Here is a 23,233-nt window from a genome sequence, read left to right as displayed (position 1 = left end):
CGAGTGATCACAGCCTAGTCTAATGGCTAAATCTATTTGTTAAGGCCAGCTCAATTTTTGTCAAGCTCGTTGAGATGTAAATAGGGTTAGGGCACGTGATTGTAGGTTAGGGTTAGGGTAAGCATTGGGGCTAGATCTAGGGTTGTGATTAACGCTAGCCCTGATTACATCTCGTGACCTATGACGAAAAATTGAGCTGGCCTTGTCATTTAGCAATAAACAGAGTCTATTAAAGGTTGCGTATAGATCTATTTATAGCTACAACCCAACCCTCTGTCCTGAAGCGTTAGTGTTGTTAAATATGTGTAACACACAATGGGAATTTCCCTCAGTTTATATTTATCATTGTTCAAAACGAGGTTTATCAATAGCGCGCGGTTTATTTAAGCGGTAAAACAGTTCAATTAATGACAAGGGAACAAGTAAAGGTAAGTTGGCTTTGTTTCATATTTTAGTTTGTAATATTTTGAAGTTGGTTTGTATCGTGAATGAACTCCGCGTATCATGTCCCATTGTTCATTAAGATGTGGTGTGACCAGTAGTCGACTCGTTGGTTGTGTATAGAACCAGTTTAATACATTTACCATATAATGGACTGTTTTAACATTTAAATTATCTTCTCACGGTGTCGTCTCCCTTCTTCTTCTCATTCTTCAAAACATTGATGTATTTAATGTTTCAAATCGGCTATATACTGCACACACCCTCCCTCTCTCTTTCTCTCAGCTATATATATACTGTTGTCTTGATATTCAGATTACCCCCTTTCTCTCTCTCTCTCTCTCTCTCCCTGCTATATACTGTGGATTGTCTTGATATTCAGATAACCGCCACCTCTCTCTTTCTCTCTCTCCCTGCTATATACTGTGGATTGTCTTGATATTCAGATTACCGCCACCTCTCTCTCTCTCTCTCTCTCTCCCTGCTATATACTGTGGATTGTCTTGATATTCAGATTACCGCCACCTCTCTCTCTCCCCATCTGTCTTTCTCATGTAGTGGGAGCATTGAGAATATAAAATTCGATCTAAAAATATATTTGTATTATAATCGCATTAACCAGCTGAAGAAATAAACTTTTTAAAAATATTAAAGTCACTGAGCGTCATCTGAAGGGTTGTTGATCCATTGCCATCTACATGATCTGGAAAGACGAATCTCTGATGAGGTCAAATATTGTTCTGTATTAAAAAGGTATGATGGACTGATCAACACAGATCAGCTTCACCTTGAGTTTGGCTGTAAACTGTTTAATCCAATAGATTATCTACCCTTTGATGTTTTGTTTTATTAACTGGATGTTAAGTAATCAGTCTGGGTACGTTTTAGTTTGAATTAAGTCTCAGAGACTAATCAGTCTGGGTAATATAAGTCTGGGTATATTTTAGTTTGAATTAATGCAAATGACGCACTGGGGCTTTAACAATTATGAACATAATATAGGCATACTTATAAACCATTTTAGGTTGGATCAAGTCGCAGAGACTAATCAGTCTTTGTACATTTTAGTTTGAACTGATGACGCACTGGGGCTTTAACAATTTATGAACATATAAGCATAGTAATAAAACATAACGTATTGTTGTAGTGTGAAAAGCAATGAAATATATCTTTTAAATATTGAAAGTTGTATATAAGTGATTGAGCTATTATACTTATTTCTATATACTGTAGTCTCAATCATTGAGTACACCTTTCTTACGTGAACACTATAATTCATTGAGTCCACTTTTATTACTTGAACACTGAGTACTCATTGTATTGTAGACTCGATCATTGAGTGCACCTTTCTTGGTTATCCACATTTCAACATTCTTTTTACTCGATCATTGAGTGCATGTTTCTTATAGAATAATGTTCTATCAATATACTGTATTCATCGGTACATCTATTCACGATATTCAAGTACAATTCTCTATTGACAATTGTTCATTCGTCTGTTCAATTTAAATCTGAAATTAACACCTGTATTAATTATAAAGTACAGGTATTTTTAAAGATTGATAATAAACTATGTTTAACCTGAGCGACGCCGTTCAACCAGTTTGCTACACGTTCAAGCAGACGATATTCAATTCAAATTAAATTAAACCATATGGTGAACAAAACAGGTAAAAAAACCCTATTGATTAAGTAATTCATAAAGACATGCATCTTGGTTTAACATAGCTTTGTTAGTTTGGTTGAATTTGGATATAAACTTTTGTTTAAACCATATGGAATAATAAACCCGCAATAAATGAAATTCTGTAGGAGGAATGGCTGTGTAAAGTGTTGTGTAAAATGTGAATGTAGAGGTTATCCATATAGTAAGTATAATTAGGTCATCCTTTAATATAGTGTGTGATATAGCCAGAGACCATGGTATATATACATGTATGTTAACACGATAACCACGCGACCTCCTCTCTTCAAATATCCGTTGTCAAGTAAGACAACAAATTCAAAATTTTTGGCGGTTAATATTAAGGATATATTTGGTGATCTACTCTACGGGATTTGTTTAATATCTGGACATCTATAAATGCTGTTAAATCACTGCATGGATTGTAAGTATCTTCAGTAGTTTTTTTGTTTTGATATATTTCCACCATAGAGGAGATGGTTGTGATACAAAGGAGAGAAATAGACCGGCGATTTTATCATGGGTTGATTAATTTAAGGGCAACATGGTAAACATGGTGAGCTTTGTTAATTGCCAGGGGATCCCACATTTCATCCGGTAAAGGTTCCTTGAAATTTATCCAGCCTGGTGTCACCGTGCCATTGGTACACCACGGAGGACCGGTAAGGGACGACAACCTATGTCCACACGTGTACATGTGGGGGTGGACGTGAAACAACCCGTGACATTTGGAATTCGATTAACTATATACCTCATTAGGGTTGATGCAGACAAACTTTGCTAAAGATAGATCTTGTAGATGAAATATAATAACGACCACTCGCTCTTAATGGCCAATAAAAGGGTTTGTGATTTGCCTAGAACAGGTTTAAGTTATTTTGTGTTTATGTGTATCAGGTTCAGATATGTATTGCTGAACCAAGTAGAAATATATTTCAAATATTCTGTTCTTCTGGTCGAAATGGGTTTCAAAATATCTCTAGTCAAAAGAGTTTTAAAATCTCTCCAGTCCAAATAATATTAAAATCTCTCTAGTCCAAAAAATATTAAAATATATTAAAATCTCTCTAGTCAAAAACGTTTTAAAATCTCTCTAGTCCAAATCCAAATAATATTAAAATCTCTCTAGTCCAAATAATATTAAAATCTCTTAAAATCTCTCTAGTCCAAATTATATTAAAATATCTCTAGTCCACACAATTTTAAAATCCGTTGATTATCTGATTGAACTAGATTTTAAGTCTTTATTTCTTTAGCTGAAAGCTATAAAACCCGTACCCCACCCCACCCCAACAATCAGTACGACATTGATAATAAATATTTTAAAATGTACAGCCAGTGTCTTCTATAATCACCAAGATATATCCTCCTAAACCTATATTTCTGTATTACCCCAATTAAACTTTTATTATGGAAGTGGTGAGTGTCGTGCATGATGCAGAGTAGGCTTACTATACTGGTAACACCATCAGGTGTGCCCTGGTGAAGTCCACGTATCATTTAGACTGTTTGTGTTTATGGAGTTCGAAGCTATTTTATGCCAGGGATCAGGCTTGCTGTGTCTTTTAATCAATGAAAACTGAATTTTAATTGTTTTTTTTTAGGGGGGGGGGGGGTCGGGGGATTATATTTTTCAATGCTTTGATCTACAGGAACATGGACCTCGCTAGTAAACACTGACATCTTGACGTGTTAAATAATATAAACCTTTCTTACTATAGAACCAATTTTCTCACTAAAACAGCGTAAATTGCTAGAAAGCGTCGACATCTTGTCATGTTTTTTTTTATAAACCCCCTTTACAACATTTGTTTATGACAACCAATTTTCTCCTTAATTCAAATTATTTTAAGGGATTGGGGGATCATTCATTATAAAGGCCATCTGTTCCTTCGCGTGGGCCCTAATCTCTCTTTGACCTATATGGAGTGTTTATTGTGTCGCGAGCAAGACAAAGGAAAAGGGAGATAATAATAAAATACATTGTCTGGCGTCTTCTATCCACGATAAACATCAATAACTTAATCTAACTCGTTGTCTGCCATATTACATTAGTTGTAAAGCGGGCAATAACCCCAAGTATATCCCAGCATACTAATCAGCTCTACTATAGATCGTTAATTAGATCCCGGATGGGGAGGGGGCGAATGGTTAACGCGTGCGCGTTGATCAGGTCTGTCATTGAGTCAACTGGCGGGGTTTCGATTCCCCGGTTGTAAGTGACAATGAGTAGGGTCACCTGTCCAACCTCGTGGGTTTTCTCCGAGTCCTCCGCGTTCCTCCATATGTTAGTCCCATATCTAGTTTGTGTCGAGTGGACGTTACACCCAATTTCTCTCTCCCTCTCTTAGACCCCGGTGTCGACCGCAAAAGTTCCTTCAGATTTTCCGCGGCGTTGTCCTCCCCCCCCCCTCCCTTGTCAGTGGTGAAGGATGGAGAGTCTGGCAAGGGACGGAAAAAACATGGTCAAATCAGTGTAATCGGGTTTTCGTCCCTTCCGAACGACTATACGTTGTCCGTTTTCCTGCACCAATGACAAGGGGAAATATATCGGAACATTCTGACGAACATTCTCGGTGAAGACGGAGATCGAGAGAGAGAGAGAGAGAGAGAGAGAGAGAGATGGGGTTTAACGTCCACTCGACACAAACTAGGTCATTTCGGGACTAACATATGGTTTAATTTTATTTCTATAATTCGCTTGCGCGTAGGGGTCTTTAGCAGTGGGAGGAAACCGGAGGACCCGGAGAAAACCCACGAGGTTGGACAGGCGACCCTACTCCTTGTCACGTACAACCGGGGATTCGAAACCACGCCAGTCGACTCAATGACAGACTTTATGATACAGCGCGCGCACGCTAACCATTAAATCATCCACCCCCCCCCCCCCCCCGGAGATCGAGGTTTAAATTGTATATAAGATCTAAATAACGACCCAGGTGTACTCTGTTATAGATAAACTAGTGAATACCTATCTATTCAAACGTCAATCATTATTACCACACCTGCAACAAATCAATCAGTTATTAATCAATACTATCGATCTTTAATAAAACATATATCACTATTCACTGGGCGTATATTATAATAATCTTCAATATACAACATTTATAAATCCTATCTGATTAATTCTATAGTCTTTGATCATTTTATCACTACCCCACCCCTTTACAAATCAATCATATAATAATCGATATTATTGATCTAAAAATCATAGCCTAATCCCAAATCATTTAATCTATCCCTTGAACCATTTAATAAAACACAAAGAGCTTTGTATGTATTATCTCCTAATATACAACCACCTTTTATGTATTTCTAACAAACCCTTAGATGTTTGTTTTTCATGTTTCACAAAATATATATTTCTAACACCAATGACTCGACCCATTAATATACTGGCTTATAAGTATTTAAAGTAGCTGTATTTAATTTATTGTTATTAATTTATATAAAAAAGATAACCGGTATGAAATTAAAATGTAATTTATTATGGCCTTACAACATCTCCATGTTTCTCAAATACAACGTATAAAAACTCCAATTCCTTAAACATACATTATGCAAGAGCTAAATCTGCCTATTGTAGGTCTTTCTGTAGGCCTCGAATGTTATCTGAATTATTAATTAGACATTTATGAATTTATCCAGACCATAATCAACTCTCGATGTCATCGCTAGCCATGCTATATTTATTGGATTAGGATCCGATTTGCTGCTAAACTTTCATGTATGATTAATCATGAAATGGATAATCGGGTCTATGTATTTTATCGTACCGACTTTAGTAATGATGATCAATGCTAGGCCGAAAATTCAATCGCTAAACTCTCGGTTCAGAGTGGATCAATTTGACCGAAGTTTTCAGCAAATTCCCATGGCATTATCTAGTTTTTAACTATTATAGTGGCAACTGCCAGTTCTTTATCTGGACAGCTATGTAGCTGGGTGGCCGAATGATTTAACGCGTGCGCATTGGATCATAGGGTCTCTCATTTAGTCAAGTGGCGTGGTTTCGATTCCACGCTTATACGTGACAAAGAGTAAGGGTCGCCTGTCCAACAGCGTAGGTTTTCTTCCGGTCGAAAAGACTCATACGCGCAAGTGAATTATGTAAATAAAATTGAACCATATGTTAGTCCCGAAATGACCTAGTTTGTTTCAAGTGGACGTTAAACCTATTTTTTACAATTTGTATGATTAATGACAAGAAATGATTTTGGATTACAGAGATGTACTGCCGCTTTAAAGTTGCAAATTCATATTTTTAAGTTATATTTTTAAAATTTATTAAAATAAAGCCTTAAAATAGATGGTATCTTTAAACAGTCCTACCTTGTTAAAGAATAATCCTATTAATCCTATAATTCACTATTGCCAGTTGAGAAATTGGCAAAAATATAATTTTCATCTTCAAATTCCAACGTTTGAAGATAACTACTCCATGTTGGAGAATAGAAAACAAGGGAGGTAAATGGGATGTAATTGTGTTATTATTTCCGGTGTAAATGAGTTTTAAGTGTGGGAATGACAACCTATTGAGCAAAAGACATAGAAATAATTATGTTTTGACTTTCTTAGAAAATATGAAATTGTAACTTTAATAAAACATTGATCTCAAAGTTAACAAACCTACTAATCCTATATTTAATATATTTTCACGTCCTGTGTAAATACCCCTTTTGATGTTTCCTTTATACCCCTTTTGATATTTCCTTTATACGTTTTCACCAATAATATGTTTCTAGCGGTGATGTAGTGATGCATAATAATTTGTTTCAATGTAATTTAGTAATTGAACTGCAATATTCAGGTCACAATTCTATAGAATACAATTACTGAGAGACGTTTAGACAAGGATTCGATTCCCCGGTTGTACATGACAAGGAGTAGGGTCGCCTGTCCAACCTCGTGGGTTTTCTCCGGGTCCTCCGGTTTCCTCTCACTGCTAAAGACCCCCTACGCGCAAGCGAATTATTGAAATAAAACTGAACCATATGTTAGTTCCGAAATGACCTAGTCTGTGTCGAGTGGACGTTAAACCCCATCTCTCTCTCTCTCTCCCCCCCCCCTCTAGTATTTGTACAAGGGGTAGGATTCAGCACGCAGTGAACTGTCTATTTTGAGTATAGATCTCTGCCCTGAACAGTCGCCATATTCAAAAATCAGCGGTTATAATCCATTTTACTATGACTAAATAAACATTTTCAGTTTTTAAACGGAAGCAGAATAAATACTTCTCTCAATTCGCGTAGTATACACAGTGTTTTCGACTAAATTCGTCGATGTAGGAATTGAAATGTCGGTCATCCAGCTTCGTGTCTGTTGACAAACCGCGTACGTTTCGTATGACACGGTAGACGCATGAATAACCTGATTTAATATTGTTATTTATAAAATATATTTAATATAAATACCTCGGTCTACGCTTCTATAGAAATACAGTTTTATATTTATTGCATCTATTAAACCCCCATTGATATTTTCTTTAGTTTAAACCAATGGTTTCATCTGTTCATAGAATGATTTAATTTTTTATTTGATAAAACTTTTCATTTTACACACATTAAACAAATAATCTTCGAGTTAAAGAGACACGACGAGAAACTATGTTTATCAACACAATGAATGATTGCAAATCGCATTTGAGAGATAGCCTTTAATCTTGCAAAACTTACCGCGACCATAGGATAACAAGCGGATATGGGTATCGGAGCCTTCGCTCGCGGGTTTTAAACCGAGATTCAACCATGTTCTCGTACGGGTGCACGTAACAGAACTCTTGACAGTAGACGGAAACAATGATATTTTCCGGGCGATATTGCCCTCATGGCACGCCCACTGTCTTATATACGTCTTCATTAGCCCGGTTGGTGCAGAAAAGTAGGACGTTAAACCCCATTTAACTTCTTTTATTCAAGTGTAAATCATTCCAGAATTCCCATAAGTTGTAAATATTTGCGGATTTCCCATTTTCAGTTTATTTATAAATGAATACAAAATTCCCAATTAATATGAATTACCTAATAGTTCGAGGTCGTTTATTGTAATATACTTTTTTTATAACGGTGATTGTGTTAATTTCGATGAGACCGATTTAACTAACTTCGGAATACCCATTTTTGAAAAAAACCAAAAAACCATGGGCTTTGTTCGCAGTAAATAATTGAATCCACACAGCTTAAATGGGTTTTAAAATTCATAACCTGAACAAAAGAAATGAAATGGGGTTTAACGTCCTACTTTTCTGCACCAACCGGGATAACGAAGACGTATATAAGACAGTGGGCGTGCCATGAATGCAATATCGCCCGGATAATATCGTGGGTTCCGCCTACTCACAAGGGGTCTTTTACGTGCACCCGTACGAAAACACAGTTCAAGCTGAATAAATGAAATAAAATTCAACACCACTGGCGTAGTTTCCTGATACAGGCACCCTTGAGTTTGTGGGCCCGTGCCTTCAAAATAAATGGAAATTTTACAGAAACTTGCCATTTTTATACCGGCTTGATTATTAAAGTTTAACTGGGTAAATATACACGATTTATAATTTTATTACCGAGTTGACGTCTAACCGTGGTTTTCTGATTTCAATGACTGTGATTCAGTTGATTGTTTATATAGAATAAGGTAGTGATATTCTGATTCAATGATTGTTTATATAGAATATAGTAATAATATTCTGATTCAATTGATATAGAGTAGGGTAGTAATATAAGTAAAATCATGTTTATTATTATAAATGTATATATAATGACATGACGTATTGCGCGTGATTCTACATGTTATAAACACTGTAAAAACACCAGTTAGGTTTAATATTTTCACACTAACATATGTTTATGATTATATACCGTGTACACTGCTAGAGGAGAACTACACCCTGATAGCACCGTTTTATCCCACCTGTCTTCCAAATACAAACCATTTATTCCCACACTGGTTGCAAATCATATCAACTCAGTAGACAATGTTCCAAGATGTTCTCCTGTCTTCCCGCCGGGAATGGAACACTGGATATATATCAATCGCTTGTCGGGAATCACGGTGGCTAAGTGGTTAAGGCGCTGGCTCGCTAGCCTGGAGGTCGGGTGTTCGATCCCTGCATTGGCCGAGAAAGTTCATCCAGATTTTCCGGCGTGGTTCCCCCTTGTCAGTAATGCAGGACGGATGAGACGAAAAACCGAGGTCCCGTGTACACATTGGCGTGCACGTAAAAGATCCCTTGACAGTTGGAATTCGATATAAGAGTAGGCCGTAGTGCCGCTGTCCGGGCAAAATTTCCCTCATAGCACACTGTATGGCGTATGCCCGTCTTCATTAGCCCAGTTCGGAGCAAAACAGTAGGACATTACACCCCATTTCATTTCAATCGCTTGTCGAGTTGATAGACTTCGTACAGACTCCTGTCCGCTTGATGTACAAACGTTACTCACCATTTCATTTCATTTGCTCATAGCCCCGGCTGTACCACGTCGGCCTTGTCTCTTTACCACGTAAGTTCATTATCGTTTCTACTACGAGAACATTAGATATCAACAAGGGAAATAACTCTAGTTTGTAACTACTAGATGGAGCCACGATGGCCATGTTTTCCTCTGCCACACGTCATTAATGCACAACGATGACCATGACAAGGTAAAAGGGTATAGTAGTTTGGATGACACGTAAATCCGAGGTCTCGTCTGTATAGTAGTTTGGATGACACGTAAATCCGAGGTCCCGTCTGCAAATTTCTTGTTCTATTACCGTCTTCATATTTCCGGTTTGTTCAGAAAAGTTGGACGTTAAACCCCATTTCATTTGAAATAAAATTGTTTTTTATTTTTTTACTGTGCATGATGTCATGAGTAGGGACTAATATATACTAGAATATATTTTATGATTCTGTTCCATAATAAGAACTATTTCATCCACCATAGAACTTGTATCAATAGATTAAATCGTGTATAGTACCTAGCCTACCATTCTTTCTATGGTTAAAGGGAATGTACTAGTATACATTTTCGTGAAATTTATTTTGGGCGAAAAAGTCACATATGTTGCGAACGGTCAACACTCGCATTGTTTATATTTTCATTCATTCACCAATAGCTATAAACAGGAAGTGACGTAGGTAGGCGTTTTCTACTGTTTAAAGAATCTATCTAAGTCACTAAAGTATTTAACTTAAAACTCTTCGTTAAAAAAAAGTGATTAGAATATAATAACTATTTATTTAGAATGGACTAATTTTTCTGGTCCCATTGAAATATCTGCCTCTACTTTTCCTTTAAAGCGAGAATTTCATATTTTTAAGTTATATTTTTAAAACGTATTAAAATAAAGCCTTAAAATAGATGGTATCTATAAACAGTCCTACCTTGTTAAAGAATAATCCTATTAATCCTATAATTCACTATTGCCAGTTGAGAAATTGGCAAAAATATCATTTTCAACTTCAAATTCAAACGTTTGAAGATAGCTATTCCGTGAGGGGAATAGAAAAACAAGAGAGGTAATTGTGTTATTTCCGGTGTGAATGATTTTATTTATAAGTGTGATAATGATACCTATGATCGTATAATAGTGACTTGACAACCTATTCAGCAAAAGACATAGAACAAATTATGTTTTGACTTTCTTAGAAAATATGAAATTCTCGCTTTAACTGTTAGATATTACTTCGTCTTGTGTATCTATATACATTAAACACACCTGTATTGTTACCTAGGTAATATATTGTTAATAAATATAGTTACAACTTTCTTAATATCATATAACACCTTACACTAGAGGACTGAGTAGATCTTACAGGAAATATATTGAAGGTAATTTTCTTAATTTGACTTAAATTTTAATTTAATATACCACAGGTTATGATTTAGTTTTCAATCCATTAGACTTTTGAAATATAGTTGCTATTTCTTCTTGGTACTTCGGAGGGGGGTGGGCAATGGTTAGCACGTGCGCGCTGTGTCATGAGGTCTGTCATTGAGTCGAATCCCCGGTTGTACGTGACAAGAAGTAGGGTCGCCTGTCCAACCCCGTGGGTTTTCTCCGGGTCGTCCGGTTTCCTCCCCCTGCTAAAGACCCCTTTCGCTCAAGCGAATTATTGACATAAAATTGAACCATGTGTTAGTCCCAAAATGACCTAGTTTGTGTTGAGTGGACGTTAAACCTCATTTTTCTTAAACCCCATTTATATATAGATAATGTGAAGGGAATATTCTGAAAATTTCAGTCAAATTACTTTGCCCTTGAGTCTAGATATCGACTTTGCAATAATGACATAGCCTCGATCGTCATTACTACCGCTGTTACGATAATATACAAAGTCTAGATTATCCAGTTTTACGCTTAGTCATTTGTTGAAAATCCGACCAATCAGATGGCACCGGGTTATGTTAATGAATATCTAATTAAAAGTTTACATAGCATTTAAATTGGCATTATGGGAGATTAGATAAAGTTAATTTGCTGAAAATTTCAGTCAAATTGATCAACTCTGAACCGAGATTAGCTTTTGAATTTTAGGCCTAGCCTCGATAATCATTACTAAAGTCGGTACGATAAAAAAAAACCCAACATAGTCTCGATTACCCAATTTTGGATTAAATCATCATAATAAGAGTGGGCCTTAGCGTCGCTGTCCGGGTACACTGTAGCCCAGCTGGAGCAGAACAGTAGGGCATTATTTTTATACGCCCACATTTTCATGTGGACGTATTATGCCGTCGCCCCTGTCCGTCCGTCCGTCGGTCCGTCCGTCCGTCCGTCCGGCCGGACGTCCGTCCGTCCAAAATTGTTTGTGGACTCTCTACAGGTCACAATTCTTATCCGATTTTGACGAAACTTGAAATATAGGTTTATTCCCAAAAGATCTCGGCTGCTTTCGATATTGGCATGTATCGGATCGAAACTTCATGGATTATGGCCCCTGATTGTACGAAAAATCACGTTTTTAGCTTGTGGACCCTATAGAGGTCACAATTTTTATCCGATTTTTTTGAAACTTGAAATGTAAGTTTATAACCCAAAGAAATCGGTTCCTTTCGATATTCGCGCATATCGGACCGTAACTTCCAGAATTATGGCCTCTGATTGTACGAAAAATCGCGTTTTTAGCTTGTGGACCCTATAGAGGTCATTATTTGTATCCGATTTAAAAAACCGTATTATTATATCACCGTTACACCCTAAGGACGGCTGAGTTCGAATTTCGTGAAAATCGGCCCAAAACTGACAGACAAAATGGTCGCCCTTTGTTCTCAAATAGCGTAAAAATATGGTATATCAAGGTTGTGGACCCTATGGAGGTCACAATTGTTATCCGATTTTGTTGAAACTTGAAATGTAAGTTTATAACCCAAAGATATCGGTTCCTTTCGATATTTGCGCATATCGGACCGTAACTTCCTGAATTATGGCCCCTGATTGTACGAAAATACGCGTTTTTAGCTTGTGGACCCTATAGAGGTCATAATTTTTATCCGATTTAAAAAAACATATTATTATATCACCGTTACACCCTAAGGACGGCTGAGTTCGAATTTCGTGAAAATCGGCCCAAAACTGACAGACAAAATGGTCGCCCTTTGTTCTCAAATAGCGTAAAAATATGGTATATCAAGGTTGTGGACCCTATGGAGGTCACAATTTTAATCCGATTTTGTTGAAACTTGAAATTTAAGTTTATAACCCAAGGATCTTGGTTCCTTTCGATATTCGCGCATATCGGACCGTACATTCCTGAATTATGGCCCCTGATTGTATGAAAAATCGCGTTTTTAGCTTTTGGACCATATAGAGGTCATAATTTTTATCCGATTTAAAAAAACGTATTATTATATGACCGATACACCCTAAGGGTGACCGAGTTCGAATTTCGTGAAAATCAGCCCAAAACTGACAGATAAAATGGCTGCCCTTCGTTCTCAAATAGCGTAAAAATAGGGTACATCAAAGTTGTGGGCCCTATAGAAGTCACAATTTTTATCCGATTTTGTTGAAACTTGAAATGTGAGTTTATAATACAAAGATCTCGGTTCCTTTCGATATTTGCGCATATCGAATTGTAATTTCCTGAATTATGGCCCTTGATTGTAGGAAAAATCACTTTCTTCTTAGCTTGTTCTCTATCCATCTCTCGAAAATGTGGGCGTATCCTGCCTGGCAGCCGCTGGTATGTTTTACCTATACTTAATTATACCTGTAAAGGTATGTAAATGTCAACATTGTTACAACGTATATGTAATATTTTACGTCGTAATAACCTTTAGTCTGTCACACATCACCGCCTTGAAGCGTACATACTAAAGGTATCTTTTTTTCTCGCATTAATAATTCATATAATAAGATGAATAAATTATTTTTGACCTTTTTGAAAAAGTATAGTTCGGATAGGTCTATAACCATGTACCTCAAGCTGTTCACCAGGTCGGCTGATCTACCGGGTAAGTTCTCTTGAAAATATAATACATGCACCGTTATCGCCGTTTAACCTGGTACCATATGTTTGCTTGCTAATTTGTCACCATACCGCGACATCAAACCGCGACATTTGGATATTTAATCTCGATATTATACTAAACGCTATCTCACTAACCCGGAGGTGCCGGTTTCGATCATGGTTTGGACCAAGAGAGTGTCTCGAGATTATCCAACTTAGTTTCCCCTTGTCAGTGGTACAGGACGACGGTGTTCTGATGTTAAGATTTTCGGAAACAGTTTCCCTTTTATCACACTGACCAGGATCAATAGCCCGGTTGGTGCAGAAAAGTAGGAAGTTAAATGTCATTTTGTTTTATAGCTACAAATAAACCGGAAAGTTCATCTAGATTTTCCGACGTGGTTCCCCCCCTGTCAGTAATGCAGGATGGAGGGCCTGACAAGGACAGCTGTCTAGTTGTTCGGATGAGACGAAAAACCGAGGTCCCGCGTACACATTGGCGTGCACATAAAAGATCCCTTGGCAGTTGGAATTCGATATAAGAGTAGGCCGTAGTGCAGCTGTCCGGGTAAAATTTCCCTCATAGCACACTGTATGGCGTATGCCCGCCTTCATTAGCCCAGTCGGAGCAGAACAGTAGGACGTTAAACCCCATTTCATTTCATTTTATTTCATTTACAAATAAACCGACGCTAAACCGTATTTAGTCTCGATACAATGGCTGTCCATGCGAGTATGACGTTTGTTCACTAACCCGGCTATCCCGGCTTCACTCCCGGTGTTAACCTTAATAGCCCCTAGGACTGAACGAAAAACCCTATGTTACTTTATCCCAATTGGGAATACGTTCAAGATATTCTTTGATTGGCATTTAGTAATTGAACATATTAACACAAGGTACAATTTTACACAATTACTGAGTTTAATACTAAGCGACGTTTCGACGAGGATTATACTCTCGTCTTTATGAAGATCTTCTGACAATTACAGATCGAAATTAAGCGTAGGTGGTAGCGCATTCAAAGCACCAATTAACCTGGTAGGTGCAGGAAAAAAAATATATATATTATTTCCGTCCGTTGGTTGTGTGTCATCACTGGTGGCATTGTAAAATCAGTGTGTTTTGGGGTTTTTTTTGTTAAGTGCCTGTCAAGAATTTTTGATTTGATTCCCACATAAATATTTCATTTTGACTACTTTATAACCAAGTTGGCATTCTACTCGATAATCTCATGTTCTGTAAGGCCCGTTTTCTCGGCGTTCTCGCATGCGTTTTCACCGGCGAAAAAGTTGATCTAATGTAGATCTATTAATGGGACCGTTTCCATGTAACCGGAGAAAACGCGCGCAGAAAGCCAGAAACATCACGAAAACGCATAGTGTAAAACCAACTTAAGATCATGTTTGTTTTTCTCTTGAGAAGATATTTATTCATTTTCTACATATAGTGCAAACATCAAATATCAGCTTAGTTGAGATATATACATATTTTCATAAAAGGCACATAAAGGCCTCTTTTCAAAACCTTTCATTGCGCTTTAGGTTTAGAAAGTTTTGTGTTATTTTTGATTGCTTAGTGGTAAATCATTGAAATATTTTATGTGCAATATTAAAATAATATATCTGTATTATATACAGAGCACATTTAACTCAAACGATCTTAATCTAGCTTCAGAGCCCCGGAGACTCAGTGAGTAAGACGCTGCTGTTTCATGGCGACCAATCGTAACAATAAATCCAAACACAGCGAGTGTGAGGGGCGGATCCAGTCCCCTCCCCTGCGGCACCCAGCTCAGCTACATAAACAATTTGTAAAACGACACTTTTTATGAGAAAAGTGTCACCGTCGTGTTCTTGATCCTTTATTATCAGATGGTAGGATAGTAAGGTACAGCGGCCATATTCTGCTGTTAAGACGCCACAAATTTGACAAAACCTCAATGTGTTCTACTATGACGCCCCCCCCCCCCCCCCGAACAAAAAAAAAGAAAAAAAAAAGAAAAGAGCTAAAAGTTACATTGTGTCAGGAACCTGGCAAACCCCCACCTGCAAAAATAGTTCCTGTATCCGCCCTAAATTTGGCGTTTATTTTATACTATGGCGACTGTAGCTGGCCAGCAGTGTTGTCAAACAAATGTTAAAGACATTTCTATCCTGGGCCCTGTTTCTCGAAATCTTAACTAAACATAAAATCCAATTTGAGTAGATACTTCAATTTTGATTGGCTAAGCACTAAAATCAATCTAATATTATCCAATCGAATTACTAAAATTTGGATTTTTATCTTAGTTAAAATTTCGTGAAACAGACCCCAATTGTCAACTTAGTAGTTCTGTAAATGGACACTGCTCACCAACTATTCCTCCGCCGTAAGGACCAAAGTTAGTTTTAGTCTTTCTCTCCCGTCCCCCTGCGTGTTATATCACAGGATCTGTCATTGAGTCAACTGGCATGGTTTCGATTTCCCCGACTGTACGTGACAAGGAGTAGAGTCACTTGTCCAACCTCGTGTGTTTTCTCCGGGTCTACTGGTTTTCTACCACATCTAAAGATTCCCACGGGCAAGCGAATTAACGCAATAAGTTTGAACCATATTTTAGTTCCGAAAAGACATAGTTTGTGTCAAGTGGAAATTACCCCCCCCCCCTCTCTCTTTCTCTCCTAACTTTCAAGTATTTAGTCAATATAAAGTGTTTTGTGTTCACATCATATTTATTTTGAATTGGGATTTTTTTTATGTAATACGAGGAGTTCGTCATCATTCGCTTACTCCTTTTATTAAGCTAAATACCCGGCTCATGTTTCTACGCGTTACAGAATTTATATCCACGGTTTTCTCACTTTTTACATTTTTATCTTTTTTGTTTTCTTTTGTTTGAAATTTGATTTTATCAATAAGGGACCAGTTTTGACTTGATAGGGATCTGAAAAAGGGGTTTTAAATGCAAATGAGTACACCTGAGTTGGCAAACAAGTTTTATGGCTGTATGATTTCCTTTACAATTTAATCACTGGCATATACCAAACTGATAATCATAGTTTGAGTTGAAAATCTGTTAAACTATAGAACGTGTTACAGGTGGGCGCCCAAAACAGGTGGAGTTTAGGGCACTGCACATTCTATTATAAAATATATTATAGTGTCATCGGTAACTTTCCATTCGGACGACATCGGTTTTCCCAAGACAAACCTGTCCCGGTAGCCGCAATCAATCATGACTTAAGCGTTTGACATCCAGTTGACACTGGACTTTGTATATATCATATGTTTTGTTATTACGCATGAGTGAATACCCCGGATGATTTCGTCATTGTTATGAGAATTGACGCACGTTCCAACCAGTATATACCTGTTGACTATATAGATATTGTTATCTCTATAATACACTATCATATTAATAAACCAAATAAGATATTTTGTGCTTGGCGTCCTTGGTGATTAGATTTTGAAATAAATTGGCATATTTACTATTTTAAAATAAAAGGTGAACACTTGTAGTGGAAAATTACCTGTTTGAATGACGTATCCAGGTGTGATTAACCACTGTATATAGGTAGTGTAAGTATATAATCTGAAGAAGACTGATGTACATTTCTTGGAAATTAATTATAATAATAATATCACTATGAATTATCGATGAGTAATCCATTTATCATATAAAACAGAAATATATGAGAAATATTAAAGATACATTATGTAAAATTTAGATAAAGAGCTAACCATTCTAGCTATCGCTCAAAAATAGATAATGTAAAATGAAGATGTTGAAAATTTCCTTCAATTTACTTCAATCTGAGCCAAGTTATCACTACTATAGTTTTGACAAGATGTGTGTATTGTGGTAACCAGGGCACTGGTATATTTGAGATTTAGCATCGCTTTCCCATTTTTAAATTAAATTTTTAAATGGCGAACCGTTCTAATCTAGTTAAAATCTCAAGTATCCGATGCCATTGAGAGTCGATTATGGTCTTGTTTTGTTAATAAATGTGTAATTAATAATTTAGATAACATTTCAGGCCTAAAGAAAGACCTGCAATAGACAGATTTAGCTCTTGCATAATGTATGTTTAAATATGATTATTACAATGACATCATTATTAATGTGACGTCATAATGTATGTTTAGTTTAAAGAAAATGACTGTCTTGATTTGAAGTATTAAAGTCTAAGTTTGTTATTTGCATTTTTCGGAAAATTTCAAAATGTCCACTTGTAAATAGTCAAATTGATTATTTATATATAATTAAAGATGCATTATGTAAGATTTAGATAAACAGCTGGTCGTCCTTGCTATAATAGTTCACAAATAGATAATACAGAAAGAATATGTTGAAAATTTCATTCAAATTACTTTATTCTGAGCGAAGTTATCACAGTTTGGAGTTTTGATAAGAAGTGTGCATTGATTGTTTATTATCGTAACAACGGTACTTGTTATTCGAGACTTAGCCCCGGTTCTCCATTTTAAAATTAAATCATTTGATGGCGAACCGTGTTTTAATCTATTTAAATCTCGACCATCCGATCATATAGAGATCTGATTATAGGCTTGTCTTGTGCATAAGTGTCTAAATAATAATTTATGTAACATTTGAAGCAAAAACAAAGACGTGCAATCGGCAGATTTAGATTTTATATAATGCATCTTTAGGAATATCAAAATATCATAAAACTTTAGAGAAGTTTGGGGGGTTGGATGGCCGAATGGTTAGCACGTGCGTGCGGTATCATAACGTCTGTCATTGAGTCAACTGGCGTGGTTTCGAATCCCCGGTTGTATGTGGCAAGAAGTAGGGTCGCCTGTCCAACCCCGTGGGTTTTCTCCGGGTCATCCGGTTTCTTCCCACTGTTAAAGACCCCTTCACGCAAGCGAATTATTGAAATAAAAATTAAACATGTGTTAGTCCCGAAATGACCTAGTGTCGAGTGGACGTTAAATCCCATTTCTCCTCCTCTCTCTGTTTATATCGCCTGAAGAGGATACAGAAATTTTACAGAGTTGGGAATTCCACTTTCTCAATAATGATGACTCAATCGCAAACGCCAGTAACAGTAACCATTACAAAGTTTCCTATCACATGAATTTGAAAATTTGAAATTTTATACACATGTACAACGATGACATAAGTGGAAATATCGGGGATAAAATTAGAGCTTATGGAAATGGAGGTCTTTAATCACCGAATCACACCGAATGACTCATTCGATGTACATCATTTATTTACACTTCAACCTCGGAGTGACGTATGTTTACGTTGAATGAATCTAGGTCTGATGGGTTTACATTTTCACAGATTCACGGAAAATTTACGTATATCATTCGTTTGTTACTAAATAAATCCCATTTTAATTCGACGTTTATGGGTCATATAAATAGGGCGGTAAACTTGAGTCGGAAGTCAAAATAATAAACCTGAAGTTAAGAAAGGTAGAGATAGTTAACGGGTGTCATTTACATGGACGAGGTATATTTTGAAAGATTTGAACTTTGGAAAAGCTTTAAAAATAAGTTATTGAAGAAGGATTAAGGTAGGGAATCTAACGGTTCACAAGACTATTTATAATACGATTAATTTACTTCAATTTATTTGGGTAAATCTAATGACAGGTTGGGTCGAGCGGGTGAGCAGAATGGGGTTTAACGTCCACTCAACACACACTAGGTCATTTCGGGACTAACATATGATACATTTTTATTTTTATTTCAATGAGTTGTTATCCATTTGATTAGGCATACATCTCAACTCCTTGTCACGTACAAGCCTGGGATTGAAACCACGCCACTTGTCTCTATGACGGACCTTAAAGCTAAAGCGTTATATCACTCGGCCACCATATGCAAAGAAGTGGGATTCACGTCGGCTAAGTGAGTAAGACGCTGGCTCGCTAGTCTTGAGTTCGCGGGTTCGATCCCGGCGTTGGCCGAGAAAGTAATCTGGATTTTCCAGCGTGGTTTCTCCATGTAACTGATGGAGGACGGAGGGCCTGACAAGGACAGCTGTCTAGTCGTTCGGATGGCACGAAAAACCGAGGTTCCATGTACACATTGGCTCGCACGTAAAAGTTCCCTTGCCAGTTGGAATTTGATATAAGAGTAGGCTGTAGCGCTGCTGCCGGGGCAAAATTTCTCTCATAGCACTGTATCGCGTATGCTCGTCTTCATTAGCCCAGTCAGAACAGCAGGACGTTAAACCCCATTTCATTTCATATAATGAAGCATAAACTCCCAGAATTACTAAACCAGTAATCAGCTGTAGCAATAAGTTGATTCAAGGTTGGTTTATAATGACAGTTAAACTGACTGGCATATAACTTTTTTGTTATGAATTTATAACTTCGTTAAATATTTTATATCGTAAACAATCATTGTACCCCATTTCCTTTTCATAAATTAATTTCCAAGGTAACGAATTGCTAACAACGACAGTGTGACAAATAATTATATTAATAGTACTTGAAAAGAATTGACTTATTATATACGTCAATCATTCTCAAACAAATAGTTGTACAACTATATAGTTACTGTGTCGAGTAGTATTATTCGACTTGAGGCTTGCAAAAAATAAAAGGGACTAGTATTTGTGTTGTTATTTCTTGTCATTCATAGAATTGAGAGTGGATATATATAGTTGCAGTAACGCGCACCTGTTGGTGGTTTTAAGGAATAAACTAGGAAGGAACATACGCGAGACAACAGAAACAAAATAAAAATCGATAAATTGGTCGGGGATTTATTTTGGGACACATCCTTTAATTGATTTATTTTGAACGTTTGTTTTGCCGTTCAAAAATAAGGTAGGGTAGTTTGTTAACTTGTTTGTGAATCAAAAATATTTCTAGAGAATATTTCATAGGGTAATTGTTCATCAGTTGAATTTTGTTTTGTATCGACAACTCCCTGATTTTCATGAAAATTAGATCGTTAATCCAGTTGTCAAGTGTGGTGATTTTGGTTAATGTTCCATGGTTGTCAATATTTTAGATCTAGAAATTAAATTCTTGTCTTTTTCAAAGATTTTTATCAGGTAATCTGGTTAATATCAGGTAATCTGGTTAATATTTTATCAGGTAATCTGGTTAATATTCTATCAGGTAACCTGGTTAATATCAGGTAATCTGGTTAATATTTTATAGGCTAAGAAATAAACCTTTAGGTCTGGTTTAGTGTATGATTGCTACTAATCATACACAATATTGGACCGAACAGGGATTCCTTTTATAGTCAGATTCAAACAAAAATCTTCGACTTGGAAGACCCTTTTAAGACTATTCCAACTGACTGTTTTAATTGTTCGTTATTCGATGTAAATTAAAACATCTAGAATTAGATTTAGAAATCTGAAAATGCATCATTAACGATTGAAACTGTTTTCATATCAGTTGATTCAAATATTCCATATGTGATCAATATTCACTAGGGGGGTTGTATGGTTGAATAGTTAGTGTGTGCGCGTTGTATCATAAGGTCGGTCATTGAGTCAACTGGCATGGTTTCGATTTCCGAGTTGTACGTGACAAGAAGTAGGGTCCCACTGCTGAAGACCCGTAAGCGCAAGCGAATTAATAAAATAAAATTGAACAATATGTTAGTCTCGAAATAACCTAGTTTGTGTCGAGTGGACGTTAATCCCCCTCTCTCTTCTGCTCCTCTCTCTCTCTCTCCCTCTCTCTTCTGCTCCTCTCTCTCTCTCTTTCTCTCATATACTCAAGTTTATTAAAACAGGAAATAAACGAAATTGAAGCAAAGAGCGAACCTTGTGGCATGTTTCTGTGGATTTGATGATAATGTAAAGTTGGAATCAATTATTTTTTTATTTTCAATTTTTAGTTCATGGTTATATATATTTATATTTTCAGGTATCTGTCTAATGAACCAAATTTAGAAGAGTAGTCTGTGTCGATCCAGGCGGCATGTTTTCCCTTTCTAATACAACTCTGTCATCCAGCCCAGATCAAGATGGCTGCCGATACTGGACCAGCTTCGATCCAAAATCGTTCTCTAAGGGCGACCGGAAGAAGGTATTTGGTGGAATTCTAAACGGAAAGGGTCCGAGAAGAGGTGAAATTGTTGTTATTAAGGCTTTTAAAAATATGCCAGGAACAGAATCCATGTGTAAAACCGAACTATGCAATAATCAAAAAGCGCGGGAACTGGCGGACGGCTTCAACGCTTGCTATCCGTTTCAGCATATCGAATTTTCGTCCATTCTTAACGCCTTAATCGATGACGTGTCCGTTTCGTACAGTCTGCTGAATTCCAATCGAAAAATCACAAAAAGCGAGTGGGTTTTAATGGAGGAAAATGTCGGTAAGCATTTCGTAACCTTTATAGACAAACATGGCGTCACTTCCAGAGACTGCCCCCAGGCACTGGCTGCCTTTATGCACTGGACATATCACGTGACGAGTGGTCAGCTTGTTGTGTGTGGATTAGAAGGTGACCGGAACATGCATGCGTGTCGGTTAAAGACCCCGACAGTTCATTCCATCAACCGACAATATGGCGAATGCGACTACGGCGAAGCAGGGATTAACACCGTCTTCCGGAATCACAGATGCAACAACATGTGCCAAGATCTGATCAAACCGTTTAATGTCAATAATCGATTTCCGTCCAGCATTTATCCTAATTTACCTTTAGAACCGTCAGCACCATATGAACCGGACATGTTTACATTTGATGACTTACAACATGAACAAAGACAAATTCCGTCACCGACATTTTATCAGTCCATTACAACAAATTATCTTCTGTCTCAATTTGAATACAATCACCATGGTGATAATTGTATATAAATAAACGACGTATTCCGTGTTTGAATTCGATGGGTTTCAGACCTTGATTGAATTCAGCGGGTTTCTAATCTTTCTTGAATTCAGCGGTTTTCAAACTTTTCTTGAAATCAGCGAGTTTCAAACTTTGCTTCAATTCAGTGGGTTTCAAACCTTGCTTGAAATCAGCGAGTTTCAAACAAACTTTGCTTGAATTCAGTGGGTTTCTAACCTTGCTTGAATTCAGCGGGTTACAAACTTTGCTTGAATTCAGCTGGTTTCAAACCTTGCTTGAATTCAGCGGGTTACAAACTTTGTTTGAATTCAGCGGGTTACAAACTTTGCTTGAATTCAGCGGGTTTCAAACCTTGCTTGAATTCGGCGGGTTACAAACTTTGCTTGAATTCAACGGGTTTCAAACTTTGCTTCAATTCAGTGGGTTTCGTGCCGTGCTTTATGCTCAGATCCAAATTTTAAAGTATTCCAAAAAAGTGTTCGTTATTTGGTATGTTATGTATGCTTGCACGCGCGCACACGTACATGTTACGTTCATTAACGGATCATTTTATTATTATTATTATAATATTAAATTTGTTTTTTTTTGTTGATTCTTTATTAAGTTTTATTATTATAATTATTATTTTAATCATTTTTAATCTGTTACATATTAATTTCTATTTTCATGTCATTGGAATCCATTTTCTGTTGCGTTACATGTATTATTCAATTTCCGTTATTTCAAAAAAATTCCATCTTTTCTTTTTTTCATTTTCATGACATTCATACAACCTTTTTCATTATGTTTGAAATTTGTATTTCATTACGATATTTGTATTTCATTACGATATTTGTATTTCATTACGATATTTGTATTTCGTAAAGTATTATCCTATAGCGTG

At 36.7% G+C, this 23,233-nt stretch overlaps 1 protein-coding gene across 4 annotated transcripts; it reads left to right on the top strand.

Moving 5' to 3' along the window:
• Positions 1-362: 362 nt before the first annotated feature.
• On the top strand, positions 363-22,887 carry LOC126816823 (alpha-protein kinase vwkA). Of its 4 annotated transcripts, none has more exons than XM_050543572.1 (2): positions 363-428; positions 21,420-22,887. In XM_050543572.1, exon 2 carries the CDS (start codon positions 21,474-21,476, stop codon positions 22,356-22,358), a length of 885 nt encoding a protein of 294 aa, XP_050399529.1. In that variant the 5' UTR covers positions 363-428; positions 21,420-21,473; the 3' UTR covers positions 22,359-22,887. The 4 variants fall into 4 exon arrangements, with proteins under 4 accessions (XP_050399529.1, XP_050399530.1, XP_050399531.1 ...); XM_050543573.2 differs by lacking the exon at positions 363-428 and adding an exon at positions 2,452-2,549; XM_050543574.1 differs by lacking the exon at positions 363-428 and adding an exon at positions 13,498-13,563.
• The last annotated feature ends 346 nt before the right edge of the window (positions 22,888-23,233 follow it).

Source organism: Patella vulgata, chromosome 3, assembly GCF_932274485.2.
Source record: "Patella vulgata chromosome 3, xgPatVulg1.2, whole genome shotgun sequence".
Lineage (NCBI taxonomy): Eukaryota > Metazoa > Mollusca > Gastropoda > Patellidae > Patella > Patella vulgata.
This window is presented reverse-complemented; position numbering and strand designations above follow the sequence as displayed.